The 19745-nt window shown below is 35.9% G+C and overlaps 2 protein-coding genes across 4 annotated transcripts; one reads left to right on the forward strand and one right to left on the reverse strand.

Moving 5' to 3' along the window:
* Positions 1–5754: 5754 nt before the first annotated feature.
* LOC125223038 (early nodulin-like protein 2) lies at positions 5755–7341 on the reverse strand. The gene is made up of 2 exons (XM_048125994.1): positions 7135–7341; positions 5755–7057 (listed from the first exon to the last, which is right to left on the reverse strand). Exons 1-2 carry the CDS (start codon positions 7307–7309, stop codon positions 5928–5930), a joined length of 1305 nt encoding a protein of 434 aa, XP_047981951.1. The 5' UTR covers positions 7310–7341; the 3' UTR covers positions 5755–5927.
* Positions 7342–14548: 7207 nt separating this feature from the next.
* On the forward strand, positions 14549–19727 carry LOC125221629 (EVI5-like protein). Of its 3 annotated transcripts, none has more exons than XM_048123803.1 (9): positions 14549–14705; positions 15139–15293; positions 16359–16554; positions 17351–17521; positions 17598–17714; positions 18663–18860; positions 18952–19011; positions 19090–19262; positions 19442–19727. In XM_048123803.1, exons 2-8 carry the CDS (start codon positions 15157–15159, stop codon positions 19240–19242), a joined length of 1032 nt encoding a protein of 343 aa, XP_047979760.1. In that variant the 5' UTR covers positions 14549–14705; positions 15139–15156; the 3' UTR covers positions 19243–19262; positions 19442–19727. The 3 variants fall into 3 exon arrangements, with proteins under 3 accessions (XP_047979760.1, XP_047979758.1, XP_047979759.1); XM_048123801.1 differs by having other exon boundaries at positions 19090–19188; XM_048123802.1 differs by lacking the exon at positions 14549–14705 and adding an exon at positions 14728–14746 and having other exon boundaries at positions 19090–19188.
* Positions 19728–19745: the final 18 nt, after the last annotated feature.

Raw genomic sequence — 19745 nt, forward strand, 5'->3', positions numbered from 1 at the left:
AATATACTAATCCCTCAGTCCCACAATAAAAGTCATATTTTGTCATTTACGTCCCTCCCACAATAAGAGTCTTATTTCACTTATTCCATAAATGATATGTAGGCCCCACATTCCACCACTTATTCCAATCACATTATATTATATTATTATAAAACTAATATGTATAAGTAAAATTCACATTCAACTAACTTATTCAACTCATTTTTTCTTTACATTTTATTAAAATTCATGCCCAAACCAAATAAGACTTATATTGTGGGACTGATGGAGTATAACATTTAGTATTAGATGGATTATATGTGACTTATATTTTGAATTATGGTAGAATGGTCTTAAGAATTTGTTAAATGCTCATTATCCCACTAAAGATTTGTAACCACCGATTTTTTATTGTAATACTTTTAAGAATTAGTCAAAAACCTCATTAAAATATCTAAATAAATATCCAAGAGAGTTACATATAAATAATCAAATTGATCTCATAACTTATAACTATTTCAAAAGAAGGCCAAAACTCGCCTTATATATATAGGGTCTTGTTAGGTTGAGATTTATCAACCTAATTGAGAATTGAGATGCAATCTCAGCCACTCATCCAGAATATTTGTGAAATGTCAACAGAATGTAGTTTATGTCAACAGAGGGGCATAATTGTGATTTTATTAATTTAATTTTTTTTTTTTTTTTTTTTTTTTTTTTTTTAATTTTTTTAATTTTTTTAATTTTTTTTAATCTTTTTTTTATTATTCTTATTATTTTTTTATTTTTTTATTTTTTTTAATTACATATACAATTCATGTCAACTACACGTCAAATGTCAACAACTTTATTCAATAAATACTATTTGACATGAATTGTACATGTAGTTGACATTATATTGTGTAGTTAACATGAATTGTATATTTAGTTGACATGGATTGTACACATAGTTGACATTATATGTGTGTAGTTGACATGAATTGTGATAGGGACTCCGACATTTCATCAAAGCAAGACGACGGGAACGACGCTGCAGAGCTCCGACCAAACCGAGAGCCATCAGTCGAAGATCCAGGCCCAACGCGAGTCACGGAAACCGAAAGCAAGCCCAAGAGAAAGAGATCCAAACCAGCCTACTTCAAAGATTACACGTCCCACTAAATTTCCATTCCTTATGTTATTTCCTTTTATTTGTTTTTGATTTATTTCCTTTTAGTATGAACAATAATATTTACTTAATTAGAGTCAAATCTTCTTGGATTTTCTTCTTGATTCTTTCCCAAGTCGTAAGTCCGAATCAAGTAGGGGAATTCTATAAATTATAGAATTCCCAATAGATCGAGTCATTGAGAAATAAAGTTAATTCTTTTTCTCATTCTCCGTGCACTTCAACTAGGGATTGCTTTTCTTTCATAAACTCACGTAAACTTGCATCATAAACCTACGAGCGCTCGAATCTAATCGATAGGCAAGATAAAGCCTATCAAATTGTGTGTGTGGTTGACATGGATTGTACACATAGTTGACATTATATGTGTGTAGTTGACATGAATTGTATATGTAGTTGAAAAATAAAAATTAAAAAATTAAAAAATTAATAAAAAAATTAATAAAAAATTAAAATTAAAAATTAAAAAAAAATTATTGAATAAAATTTACCATGATATTACCATTCTGCCATTTCATAATTAGTTAATCTAACATGCCCATATATATACATTCAGTTTTTCAAAAGTAAAGATTGGTCAAATTTTGACAAAAGTTTATTTTGCAATTTTGACTAATTAAGAAACCACTATCATTATATTTTAAACTTGTGCCATTTATTTAGTTAGTACGGAGCATCTTTTAAGGGAAATAAAGCTATTAGCTGTAAAAATAAAGAGAAACAATGTTCTAAGCCCCTATCAATTGAATCGATCCATCAAATAGATCGTGAGAAAAGTTAGCAAACTGCGTACGATGCTATTTCTAATCATCCAATAATCCGTTTCTAGGAGTATTTTGCTAACGTTACCATTTCAAAAAAGTAAAAAAAAATCCCAACGTTATTGATTTCAAATGAACTAATTTATGACTATAGATGGATCATTGAATGATTCCATTAATGGTGGCATTTCCTTTCTTTGATACAGTTGTTTTGTAGCAGGTTTAGTGTATAATTAAGATAAAAGGCCAAAAGTGGTCCTAACATTTGAATAATTATTTTTTGCAAAGGATGTAAATCCAATAAATAAAAACTACTATTAAATTCTTTGACTAATTTTTAAAGCAATATAATGAGTAAGCAGTTACAAATTTTTAAATAAGATAATGACCATTTAATAAAATTTGTAACCTCTATTCTCTTAATTTTATAATTTATGATGTTTTAATTCCATGATCTCTCATATCCTAATTTTGTGCCTATAAAAGGCATAGAGTTGTGGATGAATTACACACCAACAAAAGCATTCTCCATTCTCTCTCAAGCTCTCAACATTTTATTGTATATTTTAGGAACATTGTATTGCTCAATTTTTGGAGCTCCATCAAGTTCATCGGTGCCTAGCGGGTTTGAGATGTTATATACGTTAGGAGGAAGTCGTTTCATCTTTGGGGATAATACGTCAATTCGAGAGCACTAACCGTGATGTAATTTGTCTTGCGGAAAGAGGGTTTTTCTCGACTAGATTTATGGTTCGGTTTATTTTATAATTTTGAATGTAGTTTCCATTTCATTTGTTGTTGTTTTTATTTTCTTTGATTACAATAGTTAGAGTACCGCGTGTATATGGTTCAAGAATTTTAACTTAATATTTCTTACAATTCTTATAGATAGAAGAATTGTAACATCCTTAACTTGAAACATGCATAATATTTATCTTCATCTTTACACAATTTATTATTTTTGTATATTTATATTGTCACTGGCGCTATAATTATATTAAGTGGTGTCACACAAAAAATAATATTTTATCACTTATGATGAATTAATAAGTGGTGCATAATATGTATATTTGCAGTGAGATAATTAAACCTATCAAAATCGAGTTGATCAAATAATTAGTTGTTCAAACAAAATAAAATAGTCTGCTACCAAATTATGGTTTACTAATAATACTATTGTTAAAATTAGGATTTAGCACTTAATTGTTCAGGGATACAACTGATTTTATATAGAGAATCTAATTATCTTATCTATAGGTGATCATGCTGAGTAAAATATAGTATATTATATTAAGTATATTTTTACAAAAAGAAAATTTGCAGTATTGAGAATTGTAAAGTATCATAAAAAATAGTATAGATGTTTCATGTTCCAATAAGCCACGTTTAAAAGTGCAATAAATAAAGATAAACGTTTCAACGTTCAAAAGGGCTATCATTATTCATTAATATAATAATGTTAATTCAACCAATTAATGTCATGTTTTTTGTGTAGTTTATCATTTGAATTTTTTTTATGGTCATAATTTTGACGTTTTGAATATTATGAGTTATCGATTTATTATTTTATTAAAAGTGTGATTTACATTATTTTTAGTAGAGAAATATGAAGGATTGTTTTAAACATATTTTCCAAAAGTGTCAATACTTGATATAGTCTCTTTATTGTTGTCCAAATAATTGTGTTTGTCTTGATTCCATTTCAAATATGTTTAATTTTATGTCTTTAGGTGTAAAATGAATTGAGGAGCATATATTTATTGAATTATTATTATATAGTATATTTTTCTATTTTTAAATATTATATAGTTATATTATTTCTTATTTTATTTAACCAATTAACGATTTAAAACTGTATGACGAAAACATATTTCGTCGTGCATCGCACGTGGGTTAACACTAGTGTATAATTAAGATAAAAGGCCAAAAGTGGTCCTAACATAGAATCGTTTTATCAATTTGGTCATAAACATTATCTGTTTGATTATTTGGTTCCTCACAAATGAACTCGGACCCGAATCGGTCCTCACTTAACAGAACCATAAAAAATAGACGGTCAAGGTGATTTAATTAAGTTTTGACCAAAATTAACTATTTTAATTAATATTTTAAATTATTTCCGAAAAATAAAAATAAAATTGTTAAAAACACTAGAATGACGAAGAACAGTTCTTCGTTCTCCTTTCTTCATTCTCCTCTGTTCCGGCGACGGCTGCAGTTCGTGAATTGCAGTCGGAGAGGAGGAGACCGTCGTTTAGGGCTCACCGGCGACGCAATTTCACCACATTTCTCCAGCAGCGTCCCGCACAATGCCGGATTCCCCCAAAACGACGTCGCAGGGAATTTAGAAAACGAGCTAGGTATAGCTCCGGGAACTTATTCCCCGACACGTTGAATTCCTGCAAATTCGGCAAGTGTAAACCGGGAATTGCGCCGGAGAAGGAGTTCTCCTCGAGGCGGAGGGTGAGCAGATGCGTGAGGCGGTTGACGGAGAGGGGGATTTCGCCGGAGAATCTGTTGCGGGAGAGATCGAGGCGGTAGAAGTTGGAGAGTGAAATTAGCGACGCCGGAAACTCACCGGAGAAGCGGTTTTCGGAGAGGAAGAGGAGTTTTAAGGCGGTGAGGTTGGAGAGGTCCGGAATTGGACCGGTGAAGCGGTTTTGCTTGAGGCTGAGGACACGGATGATGCCATGGAATTGGAAGTGGTGTTGGCTAAGATAATGTTAATTTAATTACAATTAGTAATTTAATTTTGGTCAAAACTTAATTAAATCACATTGACCGTCTATTTTTGACGGTTCTGTTAAGTGAGTACCGATTCGGGTCCGAGTTCATTTGTGAGAGACCAAATAATCAAAAAGATAATGTTTATGACCAAATTGATAAAACGGTCATACCTTAGGAACTATTTTTGGTCTTTACCCTATATTCATTACATGTGCCATATATAAAAATTAATCAACTCTTACATAGTTCATTATCTTTTCTTCTGTTTGGAAATAATATACTTTGATTGATATGTTTCTACTTTCTAGTGCCCGAAAAATATAGCCTACTATTTTTTTTGTTATTAGACTAGAGTTATCCACTTTCGGCTCTAATAATTATTCTCTATATTGATTTATAGACAATTTAAAAGATGAAATACCTAACATAAATATATAAGACTATTCCATACCCAAAAATCAAAATGAATCATCTCACCATTTAATTATAGGATACATTTCATGATTGAAATGGACCAATCCCATGCCAACTAATTTTCACAAACTCTATAATAAAAACTTTTTAGATACTTTATATCGAGAATTAATTTATAAAATATTAAAATTTTAAATTAAATAGCCACGTTTAGGAAAATAGTTTTGTTATAGACTGTATTTTTATTTTTAATTAAGCTGAAATTATGTGAAAATTTATCATAAAGATTTTATAAATTTTTTTATTATTTACAATGATAGTACAACTTATAATAAAATAAAATTGTTGAGTTTAAAATTTAGAAGTATTTTATATTTACCTTATTCACAAATTATTGATCCTAAATAAATTAGAATTTTAGTCCTTCTGTCCATAATTAAATGCCTCATATCTAACCAGCATAGGGTTTAAGAAGCACAAATTTTAAAAGACTGTTTGAATTTATAAAGTAGAGTGGATAGAAAAATTAATGGAATGTGTAAAATGTTAGTGAAATGTAGTAAAAGTGAAATAAGACATTTATTGGTGAACAGATGAAAAATAAAAAATGAAACATTTAATGACGAACTGATAGAGTATTTAAAATATTTATGAACAAAGAAGAAGAAGAGAAGAAAAGAAAAAAGTTAAATAAAAGAAACAATGTTCACTGTACAAATACTCTATCATAAATAAATTGGCACGAATCACAGACAAATAAGAGGAACAATAACAAGCATCCCAATATACACAAATGCTCTCATACACAAATACTCGACGGAATCACAAACAAATAAGAGCAACAATAATAATCATAATCCAATGACAAAACTAAATATTTAGGGTGAAAATATCAATGTGCCCACACCCAAACTCAACACTGTCATTAGCAAAACCGAACCACTGCACGGTGGCGCCGATAACGACCCCGGAGGTGAATTAGCGTCCGCCGGCGTCCCACTTCCCGGTGTCGAGGAGCCAGGCGCTCCCGGCATAGAAGAACCCGGTGATCCCGGCGTCGTGGAGCCAGGCGCTCCCGGCACAGAAGAACCCGGTGATCCTGGCGTCGTCGACGAGGAAGGTGATCCCGGTAAATCACTTGCCGGAGCCGGCCCAATCCCTGATCCGGAACCCCCCGGAGAAGGCGCTCCTGACGGAGATCCGGGAGAGCCAGCTGGCACCGGAGCTCCACCAGGCTGGCCCGGCGACAACGGAGAGCCAGCTGGCACCGGAGTTCCAGTGCCACCAGGATTGCCTGTCGATGACGGAGAACCAGCTGGCACTGGAGCTCCTCCACCAGGATGGCCCGACGATGGTGGAGAGCCAGCTGGCACCGGAGTTCCAGTGCCACCAGGATTGCCTGACGGAGAACCAGCTGGCACTGGACCTCCTCCACCAGGATGGCCTGGCGATGATGGAGAGCCAGGTGGCACCGGAGCTCCTCCACCAGGATGGCCTTTCGATGACGGAGAGCCGGCTGGCACTAGAGCTCCTCCACCATGTTGGCCCGGCGATGACGGAGAGCCAGGTGGCACTGGAACTCCACCACCAGGATGGCCCGGCGATGACGGAGAGCCAGCTGGCACTGGAGCTCCTCCACCATGTTGGCCCGGCGATGACGGAGAGCCAGGTGGCACTGGAGCTCCTCCACCGGGATGGCCCGGCGATGACGGAGAGCCAGCTGGCACTGGAGCTCCTCCACCGGGATGGCCCGGAGAGCCAGGTGGCACTGGAGCTCCACCTTTCCCTGCGGGCGGAGTCCTGATGGCTAAAACGACGACGATTAGCTTCTGGCCCTGATCACAATTAGCCTTGTTGCCGCTGATGAAGTAGAATGGACCAGAGCGGTCGAATTTGAAGACTGAATTCCCGTCGTCGAGTTTGAGCAGAGGATTCGCGACATTGCAGCTGTCGTAGTCTCCTTTGTTCACCACCAACACCGAATCCGATCCGCTCTTGTATTTGAACACTGCGATAAATAACCAACAATTAGTAGCAGTTGAGTTGCAAAAACAATTGGTGGGAAAGAAAGAGAAAGAGACTCACGAAGAGTGTCATTAACTTGAAAGCGCATCCTCGAAGACCACTGATTGTAGTTTTCTGAAGGATTCACGACCCATCCATCTTTACCTCCCACCACGAACTGGTAAGAATACGCGGAATATACTAAACAAGAAAATAACACCATAAAGAGAAGCCAGTTTCTCTGCTCGTCAGCCATGGCAGATTTTTTTCCCTTTCCCAAGCTATGTGATGATAGGCTATCAATTTATTAAAATAGAAGAAGAAGAAGCTGCCAGAAAATAATAAAGGTGAAAGGGACTGGAAGCTGAAACTCGTAGCGTGGGGGGTACGTGTATGGAGTCAAGGATTTGAATGCATTAATGTAGAGTATTCATTATGTTACCGTTGCGAATTACTACGAGAAATAAAGGACTCGGACTCGGCAATAATGCAGGAGCGTTACTACTCCCTCGGTTTCCTTGTAGTTAAGGCTAAACTTTTTGCCACCGAGTTTAAGAAAGGAGTGTGAAGGACGTTAAATAAATATATAAAAAGTAAAAGGTAGAGAAAAATAAAGCAAAAAATGAATAAAGTAAAGAGAAAGTAAAGTAAGCAAGATAAAAAAGTTGTACTATATGTGAAATAACTCAATTATGAGGGAACTTTCCGAAATGAAAAAGTTAGACCTGCTTATTCGGCTGCTTACGATTCTAACCAGCCCGAGTGACATTTTAAATAATTCCATACTAGTAAAATAATAATCCAATACATATAAATAATACTCCTTATACCAAAAATCATACCAATAATATATTTGTATATTTCATAAATGAGAGTATTCATGAAAATCTAGATTTTGACTTTTTTCTTATATTTTCTATTTTTCATTTTTATCATTTTCTTAAATTGCAGCAATTTTTATTCAAATAATTCTCTATTCAGCCCCTACTAATTTTTTAATCTATGACAATTGATTATTATTAATTACTAACTACTCTCTCTGTCCATGAATAGGAGTCCCGTTTTCTCATTTTAGTCCATCCGCAAATAGGAGTCTCAGTTCACTTTTACCATAAATGGTAATAGGGTATCCCCTTCCACTAACTCATTCCACTCACATTTAATTTAAAACTAATATATACAAGTGGGACCTCTATTCCACTAACTTTTTTCCACCCACATCTTAACATTTCTTAAAACCCGTGTCGCCCATGAATTAGACTCCTAATGGCGGACGGAGTGAGTACTAAGGATGATTTCAGACAATTTAAGAGCATCCACAATAGTGGACGAGCGCGACGGACGACCCCTCGTCCGTCAGATAACGCGCTTGTCCGTTCGCTCGTCCATCCGGTCGTCCGCTATTGTGGGCTCCCGACGGACGAGCGCACGGACGTCCGCATTTTTTAATTTTTTTAAAAAACTCTTTATATACTGCTCGTTTCGGTTGCACCACTTGTATTAACGCGTTTCTCTCTTTCTACTCTCATTTCTATATTCAAGATAAATGGAGCACCACGACAGCGACTCTCCACCAGTTCCCGATTCGCAGGCTCCCACGATCCATGTTGGGAGTGGAATGGGCGGGATGATACCCCAAATGCCGGGGATGGTGCCCCGGTACTACAACATGTACTCCTGGCCCCAGATGGTAGGGATGATACCGCAAATGGCGGGTATGAGTACCGGTATGTCCCAGATGAGTGGGATGATGCCCCAGATGGCGGATATGAGTTCCGGCACAACGAGGACCTTGCCACAAATGCCGGGGATGATGTCCCAGATGAGCGGGATTATGCACGGCAGCCCGGGGACAATGTCTATCGCCCCACTATTGATTTTTGTACAGGGAGTTCGCAGACCTGTGAAGGAACTGGCAGCGGAAGCGCTGGTGGCTCAATTAATTTGCATGAATTAACATAATTTAGCAATCATTAATCACACCAATAAATCACATAATAATCAGATCTATTTAGAAGATTATTTAGACAAAATCTATTCGCGTAATTCTTACATGTATCATGCTCATAACTTGAATTAATCATGCTTTAGAATATTGAAACCTAAAACATGCTTTTCTACGGAGCAGAAAAGTACCTAATTAATTCTCCAAAGAATTGAAGATGGATAGCAGCTTCTCCACGTGATACTTTGAATTCTAGACCACAAATCTTCTCTCTGGTTCCCGAACTCTGTACTCCGATATCGGTGTGGGCTGATCTCACCAGAATACTAGGACTTAAATAAAGAAGACAGAAGAAATCCTTTTGTGAAAAGGAGAGGAATTCGAAAATCTCCTCAGCTGGGGAAGGGAATTTTCGAAAATTGCAAGGCTGGAAAAAATTGTTGTTATTTCTGTCTCCTTTATTCTCCTATTTATATTAAGTTCCTTTTGGGCCCAAACATGGATCTATGGAAGGTTTTGGATATGGGCTCATCCAATTTACTTTTACTAATTAAATTGAACCCACAATTTAATATAAGTTATAATTGGAATATTACAAGCAGCCACTACAGAAGTAATATTGAACTCTCCCCATCCAAATCCGAAATTATAAGTAATCCGGGTTTCCGTTTAACTTTCATTTCCCGCGCTTAAGATAAAAATGTCCATTAATTAATTAATGTATGCTATGGACTTAATTAATTAACTTCTTATTAATTCCAAGAGTGAACTTAGCATGAAACACTTATTTATTATTCATAGAGTAATCAAACTCCAACTAGCTAGGTTCCGAATAATAAAACCTTGTTTCGCGCTCCTCTTGAGGACATTATCAAACGAGACTCACCTCGTGCACGATTCAATATAATAGCAATCCTAGCACCGCTAGATATTGATCACCACTACCCAATATATCAGGATAATTGGGTTACGAAAAACCCGCACCATTTGATAAGTCAAAGTAATGCATAATCAATACCGTATGCTCAATGCTAACCTACATTGATTAAGAAACAAATATTATCAAGACCTCGTCTTTCAGTAAATAGCCCAAGGACAAGTCTTGCTGTTAGATCCGTTCAGGTGCTATACCACACCAATGTCATCTTATTTCAGTAAGGCTTAGAAATATGCGGACTGACATTGCAACCTTTCTCGATGGATAGTCAAATTCCATCTAGGTTGTGAAATTCATCTTTTTCTTTGTTTAGAACTGACCGTGTTACCTTATAGTGGACGATGCCCACAACCGGTCTACTAAAACAAAGACTTAGACTTTGTTAAGTTAATTTATACATTTAAACATGCATTAACATCCATTAAATGTAAAACATAACAACATTATGACAAAAATAATCTGTTTTATTCATTGGAAAATAAAATAAGAGTTTTACAGTATTCAATCACTCGAAACGTGATTTCTAGTATACAAACTCTAACAACCTGTACTCTAATGGAGTCTCAGTTCATTGCTACTGAGACTTTCTCGCTGGAGGAGTTGGGGGCGGATCGGGGGGCAAGAGGGGGTGACCGCCCCTTCCCGGCCATCCGGTGAGCCTAAAAATCCCTTCCCTTATAATCGAGCCAGAAATAGCAAAATTGCCCTCTCCGTGCATAAAAAATTATGAGTTTTCAATAAATGTCGTATTAAAATTAGTAGCAGTTATTGGACTTTTAACCAAGAGGTCCATGGATCACTCATTAAAAGCTTTTTTTCCTTCTTTTAACTTTTCTTTCTTTATTTTAACTTTTCTTTCTTTATTTTATCAATTCTTACGACTTCTTGTTACCAAATCAAATCATTGAAATACTTTATAAATCTATATTTTTATTAGTTTATACATATTATTTTGTTCTACTATTCATTTTTTAGTTAATTATTTTTTAAAAAAATAGTATTTGATACTACATTTTACTACTTATTAGTGTAAAATAGGGGAATGGATCCCCTGCTGTGCTCCCACCACAGCAGGGTGTGCTGTGCACTCACAACACAATATTAAAATGTAATATACTTAGTATTTTAATATTTGATTTTATAAATATAATAATGAGCTGTGAGTGCACAGCACACCCTGCTGTGGTGGGAGCACAGCAGGGGATCCATTCCCGTAAAGTAGTAGTACTTATGTTATGTAATTTTTATTGCATCTTACTACTTGTATATCAAAATAAACATTTGAAATATTTATGGAGTTTAAATATTTGCTATTTAATGTAGTATTACTTTTTCACTTTTATATTTTTAATTAATATATTATTTAATTTATTTTTAAAAATTATATTAATTTTTTAATATTTAATTCCGCCCCTTTCATACTTGGGTTCTGGATCCGCCACTGAGTGAGGTGTCGGAGACTCAGAGTCCACCGCCAGTAGGACGGGGGGTGGTGCAAAGAAGAAGGGTAGGGGCAGGGGTCGCGGCAAGGGCAAGGGGGTGGCGGATGAGTCTTCGCGGGCGGTGGCGGAGGGCGATGAGGAGGATGAGGTACGACGAACCGTCTGGAGTGAGAACGAGTGTGTGGCCTTGTCGAAGGCTTGGATCAACGTTTGCGATGATCCCATTCGCTCGAGCAATCAGAAAATCGACAACATGTGGAAACGCATCGTCGCGGCCTACATTAAATTTAAACCGGCGGATGGAAGGTTTCACACGCCTGAGGAGTGCCGAAAGACATGGGACCGATTAAGGACCGTTGTTTCCCGATTCGTCGGCCTGTACGAGAACAACACTCGTATGCTTACCAGCAGCCAAACCATGGAGGATGCGAAGAGGATGGCGCTGCAGCAGTTCCCCGAGCCCGGCAAACACGGCCAGTTCAAACACTGGGACTCGTATGTGGTGTTGATGGAGTCGGAAAAGTTTCGGGCGGGTGTTGCCACTGGCTGGCCAAAGCGGCAGAAGATCAACCTGTCCGGTGACTACAGCAGCAGTGCCGGTTTCGCTGACCTCCCCGACGATGCCGAAGATATCCCGACCCCTCGCTCGTTTCCGGTTGGGCAAAAGACGACAATGCTGATATCTAGGGGACGCGCTAGCAGCGGGTCCCAGGAGGTCCAGTCGGCAGCCCCTACAGCAGCCCAACCATCCCCCGAGATGTCCCGTATAGCGATGATCCAGCTTCATATGAACATGATAGAAACCATAAAGGAGTGGCGAGTGACAGATGACCCCATACACAAGGAGATGCTGCAGGGAGTCATCGACTTAATGAGGCGTGATTTTGGGATGCCACCCATCGGCGGTGCGGGAGCATCTAGGGACTCCGATGCCACTGCGACTAGCCTAGGGGACGACGAGGAGTGAGAGGGGGCCGCGTGTGTCGAAGCCCTGGGATGTTTTTTTTTTCTTTGTGAACTATGTAATTTTTTTTTTAATTTAACTATGTACTTTTTAAAATTATGTATGTTTTTTTATTTATATAAAATGTTCGCATTTTCCCCGAATTCGTGTCGAAATTTTAATTCCGTATTTAATTCTGCATATAAAATGTGAATTTGTGTTGTCGGGATGTCCTAGTACTTGTCCTAGTGCTAGTCCACTATTATGCAGTGGGAAGTCCTAGTGATATGGCAGTGGGGAGGGAAGTCCTAGTAACGTGAAAGAAGGTATTTTTGGAAAGTCCTAGTGCTAGTCCGTGGGGAAGTCCTTCCTATTGTAAATGCTTTAAACAAAATTAATAATAACAAGAATGAAAAAAAAAGTAATAGTACATTATTTAACACATTGTAAATGATTGATTTTCTATTTTGCCAATAAATTATATATCTACTCTTAATTATTTTATTATCTCTCTTATTTTATTATCTCTTCACTTAACTTAATAAATATCAATTTTTTTTTATCTTTTATGTTCTTTGTCATAATGATATTTTACTACCTTAGTCTACCATTAGTAATTTTAATTGTCATTTTCGTCCGTTCGTTGCTAGTTGTTTCATTTATTTGTTAAGAGTAAAACTATATTCCCTCAACTTTAAATAATCTTATATCATCAGTCCAAACTATATTCACTCAATCTATGAAAAACTAATCTCATTTTTCTGTTTTGGGAGATCAACAAAAGATAGTTACATTGAAATATGGAAAATTTATTTCATATTTTTAACACTATTCTATCTAATTTTTTTCATGACTTGTCTGAAAGTCATGAAAAAACTCGTCGCCACTCTTACATACCAATTTCTCATTAAAACTCGTGTTGTCAACTCATTAGTCTAATTTTGATGGACGGATGGAGTATATAAAACACGGGTAGTGATAAAATGCAAACTTATATATTGTACAAACTCAAAACTCCCCAACATAGCTTCAACACAGTTTCAATACAATATCAACACAGTGTAAAATTTCAATATTTTAGTGTCAACACAGCATCAATCATTGACTACCGTTAAAATTCAGTTGACATTTTCTTGTTGATGCTTATTTGTGATCTGTTGACATTTTTTAATGGTCCAGATCATAGTTTTGAGTTTGTACAATATTTAGAATTTTCATTTGATCGCATTCCTACGGAACACATTCCTTTTAACTTTTTTCACACACATTTATTACTTTTCTTAACATCCGAGCCCGGGTCAAATGTAGTCAATTAATCCCGAATGAAAGGATTATACATTTTAATAAGCACGGGTGCGTTACGGTCAGAACGTTCTGACGGTCTATGGGCTGGTACATTACTTGTGCATAAACTGTACATTGTTTGTCGTTTTGACCGTCAGAACTTTCTGACCTGAATACACTTCTTAATAAGCATATCCTATATTAATTGAGATAGATATAAACAAAATTATAAGATACTATGGATCTGAGGGGAGTGTTATATTGCTAACTCAATGCTTAATTGCTAATTACAACTCAATAATAGCCATTAGATATTCAAATTAAAGGCCTAGATCATCTACCACAAAATGTCAATACGATCAACAAAAAACGTCAATAAGGCTATAGGATTAATTCCAATAAAAATCAATAGGGGTATTAATGTCAAGTTAGTTATAACTAACTTTTAAAAGAAATTCCAAAACTTTAAATTCATATAACATATATCAAATTAAAGATAATTTTATAAGGATTCCAACGATATACTACATGCATATGTTCCGACGTCAAAATTTGAAAAAAAAAACTAGAATTTTCGTATTTTTCGTACACAGGTTAATGTCAATGAAGCTAAGATAATATGTCAATATAAAGCATATACAATGTCAATCCTAAATTTGTGTTGACATTCTCAAAGCATTGTGTTGATATTTTCGAAACACTATATTGACATTTTCATCCAAAACCCTAATTTGGTTTTTTTTTATCTTTTTTGATTTAATTAATAAAAATGAAAATTACACGTGGCAAATTGTAGACCACATATTTTTTAAAATCATGTGATCTTAAATTAGTTGTAGTTAGCAATTAAATGATAAGTTAGCAATTGATCTGGAATCTGAATAATAAATTAGTATAGGATAAATAAAATTATTTTTATTTTAATTACAGATAAAAACTAAAGAAAGAGTTTCCTACGACCAGCGCTGCCATCAATCTGCCGGCGACGCGCACCGTGGCATCCCCCAACCAAGCGCTGCGACAATCACTAGAATTCTCTTCTTCTACCTCCATCGCAACCCTCTCAATCGATCTCTCTGCATTTTCCACAAATATTTGGCGGTAATATACATAATTAGGAGCGGAAAATTATGCATTAATCTGTGAGCAAAATCTAATATGCATATTGATCCTTTGATTTTACTACTTCCTCATAATTCTGTTATCTGGGGAAGCTATTTCGTTGTAGTTGCTATGCTATTTAATTTTAATTCGTAGGCGGTGTGCAATGCAAAACCTGTTTGATAACCATAAATTTCTTAATATATTTCCATTTTAATTGTCAACGAGATTGTTGGCCTGGTTTTTATCTTCTTGGGTATACATTTATATGCACCGATTTTGGTATGTTAGTGCATTTAATATATTGTTCAATCTGATTTATGCTGTATCGATTTTGGTGATCGGCTATTTCTGAATTTGGGGTTGTGTTTGATAATTGATATTGAAATGAAGCTCCACTAGTGCTGAAATTCTAGCTATATTCTTGTTCTAGATTTTGGGGATTTTTTGGATGGAAAAGAAAAGAGTGGATGAACAAGAGCCCCCACCTGCCTCACTGCCTAAAGTTGACAGATTTGGATTTCTAAAGCAGGAAACTAACTCACCTGATGGATTAGCAAAGAGCAGATCAGCTGCAGAGTATGAGAGGTATGTGTAATGTGGAATCAACTGTAGCTGTAGCTTTTATGGTGATTAAATCTTTCATACCCCAAATGTCACTTTATTTATTCTGCATTCTGTTTTTTTCTGATGATCTAGATTGTCCGTTCACAGTTATCTGCTGGACCTATCTTAACAGAATCAGTTTCAACCCCTTAGATTTGACACTCATACATTTCTGGGACCTAGTATGTAGGAAGGACTGAGTTGAGTTAGCTTATGATGAAGATAATTTCTGGGCAACACATAAACCTTAGGTCAAATCTGAGCAAAACCCGTTCATTGTAAAAGGGGTAAATTCAATTTTCTAACCAAAACTCCAATACATTTTCGAAAATATTCTGGCCTCTGAAAATATAAATTTAGTACCTCACCTTTGTGACTTGTTCCAAATCTGACATTTAATCAAAGTCCTAAAAATTGATGTGGAATACCAAATACTACATGGAGAATCGTGCATTGACTAACATTCGTAAATTGTCCCTTTCCATTGAAGCAACATCGTTTTATGTAAAAAAATTAAAACCAAATCTAAAACAATGTCATTTTCAATAGGATCCAGGCACTCCATATCATTTTAGTTTGTCTGATTTTGCTTTGAAACATGTCATACAATAAAGTTCTTGTTAGAATGATGAATTTACCCTTAAAAAAAAAAGAAAACTCAGTCCAGATTAAACTGTGGCATAGAGGTTTATGGTTTGAACTCTATGAATGTGAGTATTGTTAATTTGTTCTTAACTGATAATTGGGAAACATACTACTGCAGTAAGTGAAGTATTATTTTGAATTGGGAAGAAAGAAAAAACCCAAAATTGAAGGTACAAATCCTCCATATACTTTTGAACCAGAAATCTTCATAAATATTTTTAACTTGCCAAAGAGATAACAAACAGATCCATCAAGGCTGGACTTGACAGTGATTTGCAAAAGGAGTCTGTTATATTTCAAAGAGCACCTTGCTGAGAACTATATTGATGCGTTTGCTTGTTATACATTTTTGTTGATGCTGTTCAAACATCATAATGCTATCACATTAACATTCATTTCCAGGGAGGAAAACAGAATTAAGAAATGGAGAAAGATGATAGGGGTTGGAGGAAGTGATTGGAAGCATTATGTTCGAAGGAAACCCCATGTTGTCAAAAGGAGAATAAGGAAAGGAATTCCTGATTGTCTAAGAGGACTTGTCTGGCAACTGATATCTGGAAGTCGTGACCTCTTGCTCATGAATCCAGGTGTTTATGAGGTTAAACTTTGTGACCTTTTATACCAATTATACATGGAATTTTTAAGAGAATATAAAGTTAAAAACCCTAAAGATGTTATGTGATATCCTTGAATTTGTTGTATGATGTCGAATGTAACACAAGTAGGTGTTGTCAGTGATCTGCATCTGAGTTTACCATCATAGGGTGTGACCAAATCAACAGTCGGAATGGCACGGGGTGATTGGAGTGGAGAAGTGGATGTAAATATTCAGGGTTATCTTGTTGACTGTTTTATTTATATGAGTGCTCCCTTGAACCGGTGCCATTAGTTAGTGTATGAGAAATTAATTTAGGATTTCACATAATTGCTAATTTGCTAGAAACGTGCAGGTATATCTGATAATATATTACTGTCTGAGATATTTTTGTCCCTTCCTGAATAATAAATTATCCATCCCGCAAATACTTTTATTTATGAACAATCCATTTAATTCATGGCATGATATACTCGTACTCTGTCAACTTGTGTAGAGAAGGATATCTGGTTGACTATAGTTACATAGTAGCTCCTTTATATAAATGGTGGCTGGATCACCCAATCGATCTGAAGCATTGGGCGACATCTTGTGCTTCTTAATCTTAAATTCTCAATGTTTGTGCGTTTTGAACACCTCATTGGAGTTTGATTTACTTCACGTGAAAGTTTTAGAATTGTCATTTTCTTTATGGATTACAATTTTCTTCATGCCTCTTTGTTGTGAACTGATGAATGTTATTTAAGCAGGTCTTTATATTAACTATCCAACCATACTGATTTGTTTATTTTCTCTGCAGCAACTAGTCATATATGAGACGTCTGCTTCTGAACTAGATATCATCCGAGATATTTCTCGTACATTTCCTTCACATGTTTTCTTCCAGCAGAGGCATGGTCCAGGTCAAAGATCTCTTTATAATGTTTTAAAAGCTTACTCTGTATATGACAGAGATGTTGGATATGTACAGGTTGGTAGTATTTTCAGCTTATCAACATATCTACCAGTTTTTGTTTCTCACCGAATACAAATTGTGTTTAATGCAGGGCATGGGATTTGTCGCGGGTCTCTTGCTTCTTTATATGAGTGAAGAAGATGCATTTTGGTTACTGGTAGCCCTTCTAAAAGGAGCCGTGCATGCTCCAATGGAAGGAATGTATTTGGTAAAGTTTAATTAAGTACTTTCGTCATTTCATTTTCAGCAACCTATTTCATAAGTCATAACCTGGGAATGAAAATGGCTTTTGTTGGGTGTGTGTCGGCAAAAGACCTTTAAGAACATCATTAGGCAAAATGAATAAACAATTTCCAATTTTTCACAACTTTTATGTGTTCATGCCATTGAAGATTAAATAATAGTGGTAAGTTCTTGAAGAGAATGTTATTTAGAAGAGAAGAGAATGTGGTGCCCCACCCCATGTATTATTAAAAATGGATATGGCCCAAAAATGGGACGGGGGAGTATCATATAATTTTGATGTGACATAAATAACTAGCAAAATCCTAAATGAAATTTAATGGAGAAAATCAGTCCAAACACTCATCTGAAGAACTGTATTTGCACATTCTCAATCTCACAGGCTCACATGCATGATATAATGGAAGATATTTCTGGCAGGGCACTTAACTAAAATCAAACTTCTTAAGATTTTTTTTATTTTAAAGGCGTAGCCAGTTTTTGTCACTCCTGTTGAACCTATTTGATCCCACCTCAAATATCTCTCTTTCATGCTTGCATTGTATTGATTGGGGCTTCATTTTCAGTTACATTTGCATTTTCCTGTATTTTAGTTGATAAGTTTCTGAAACTCATGCAATGCATGCCTTTGATGGCAATATCTATTAGTATTTCTTGAATTAATGTGTTGTGCTATGTAATGCATAAGTAGTTAACTCAGAAATATCAAAGCTAAAAATATATTACCATTATATTTTGTATGATCAAATTAAAAGTTGTATGGGAAGTCGAAGATTATGGAGGGAAGGAAATACATATTGCCCTACCTTTTCTTTGGGGGGGGGGGAATATGAATTTACATTCTTTAATCTGTTTTTTATTTAAATGGTCACAATAATTTTGATGTATTGATGAAATTCATGCATCTGTGCAGGTTGGTTTGCCGCTTGTGCAGCAATATCTTTTCCAGCTAGATCAGTTAGTGAGAGAGCACTTACCGAAGTTGGGAGAGCATTTTACTCAAGAAATGATAAACCCTAGCATGTATGCTAGCCAATGGTTCATAACTGTTTTTTCTTACTCATTCCCATTCCACTTGGCTCTTAGGATTTGGGATGTCTTTCTTTTCGAGGTTAGTTATCACTCTTTTTTATATATTGCAAATCAGCTATCATACTCTATCCCTAAAACTTGCTGATTGTAATTTGTCATTTTTACCCTAGGGCGTCAAGATTGTCTTTAAAGTTGGTTTAGCACTACTAAAATTCTGCCATGATGATCTGGTAGAGTTATCCTTCTGAATCCTCACAAATTTTATATCTTTCTTTTGGATTTTGATGACGATTTATGTATTTTAACAGGTGAAGTTGCCTTTCGAAAAACTTATCCATGCACTACGGAATTTTCCTGAAGATGCTATGAATCCAGATATTTTATTACCAATGGCTTACTCTATAGAGGTTAGCCCTTACCCCACCCCAACACTACTTGACTATTGCCCGCTGGTTGGTTAGAGTGAAAAAGACATGTTGAGGTGTGTATGTATGCATTTATGTGAACCTTCAATATTATGATTGGCATACTAGGGTTTATATGAGGCCAACAACTGAGACATCAAATAGGTGAAACAGACACGACTTGTACACCATATGCCTGTTGCCTAGTATTACTACTATATAACTCTACTAATGTACACAATTGCACCCCAATTAGGTGTCCAAGCGATTGGAGGAATTGAAGGATGAATATGAGAAACAGCACGGGAAACTGTCCGAGCGTGTTAAACAGAGGCTGCAGCAGCCATCTTGAATGACGACGATGCATCCTAATGGCAACAAGCATTGTTGCTAGGCGAAGTATTTGTCATGCACGAGGTTTTATATTGATTGATCAGTTTTTTAAAATTGTACAAAAGCCTGAATCTGATGCTTGTATTTTACATTGCTGGGTGTGCTTGTCAATTGAAATTTGGCAATTTGAGAGAGGGGTTATCTTTTTATGAGGTTGACTCATCTAT

This window comes from Salvia hispanica, chromosome 4, assembly GCF_023119035.1.
Source record: "Salvia hispanica cultivar TCC Black 2014 chromosome 4, UniMelb_Shisp_WGS_1.0, whole genome shotgun sequence".
Taxonomy (NCBI): Eukaryota; Viridiplantae; Streptophyta; class Magnoliopsida; order Lamiales; family Lamiaceae; genus Salvia; species Salvia hispanica.

Bases quoted from the DNA above. Each gene is read 5' to 3' on its own strand.
- LOC125223038 (XM_048125994.1), bottom strand. From the start codon at position 7,309: ATGGCTGACGAGCAGAGAAACTGGCTTCTCTTTATGGTGTTATTTTCT. The intron at 7,058-7,134 runs GTGAGTCTCTTT...TATTTATCGCAG, and splicing joins TCAAGTTAATGACACTCTTC to TGTTCAAATACAAGAGCGGA.
- LOC125221629 (XM_048123801.1), top strand. From the start codon at position 15,157: ATGGAAAAGAAAAGAGTGGATGAACAAGAGCCCCCACCTGCCTCACTG. The intron at 16,555-17,350 runs GTTAAACTTTGT...TTTTCTCTGCAG, and splicing joins TGAATCCAGGTGTTTATGAG to CAACTAGTCATATATGAGAC. The intron at 17,715-18,662 runs GTAAAGTTTAAT...GCATCTGTGCAG, and splicing joins CAATGGAAGGAATGTATTTG to GTTGGTTTGCCGCTTGTGCA.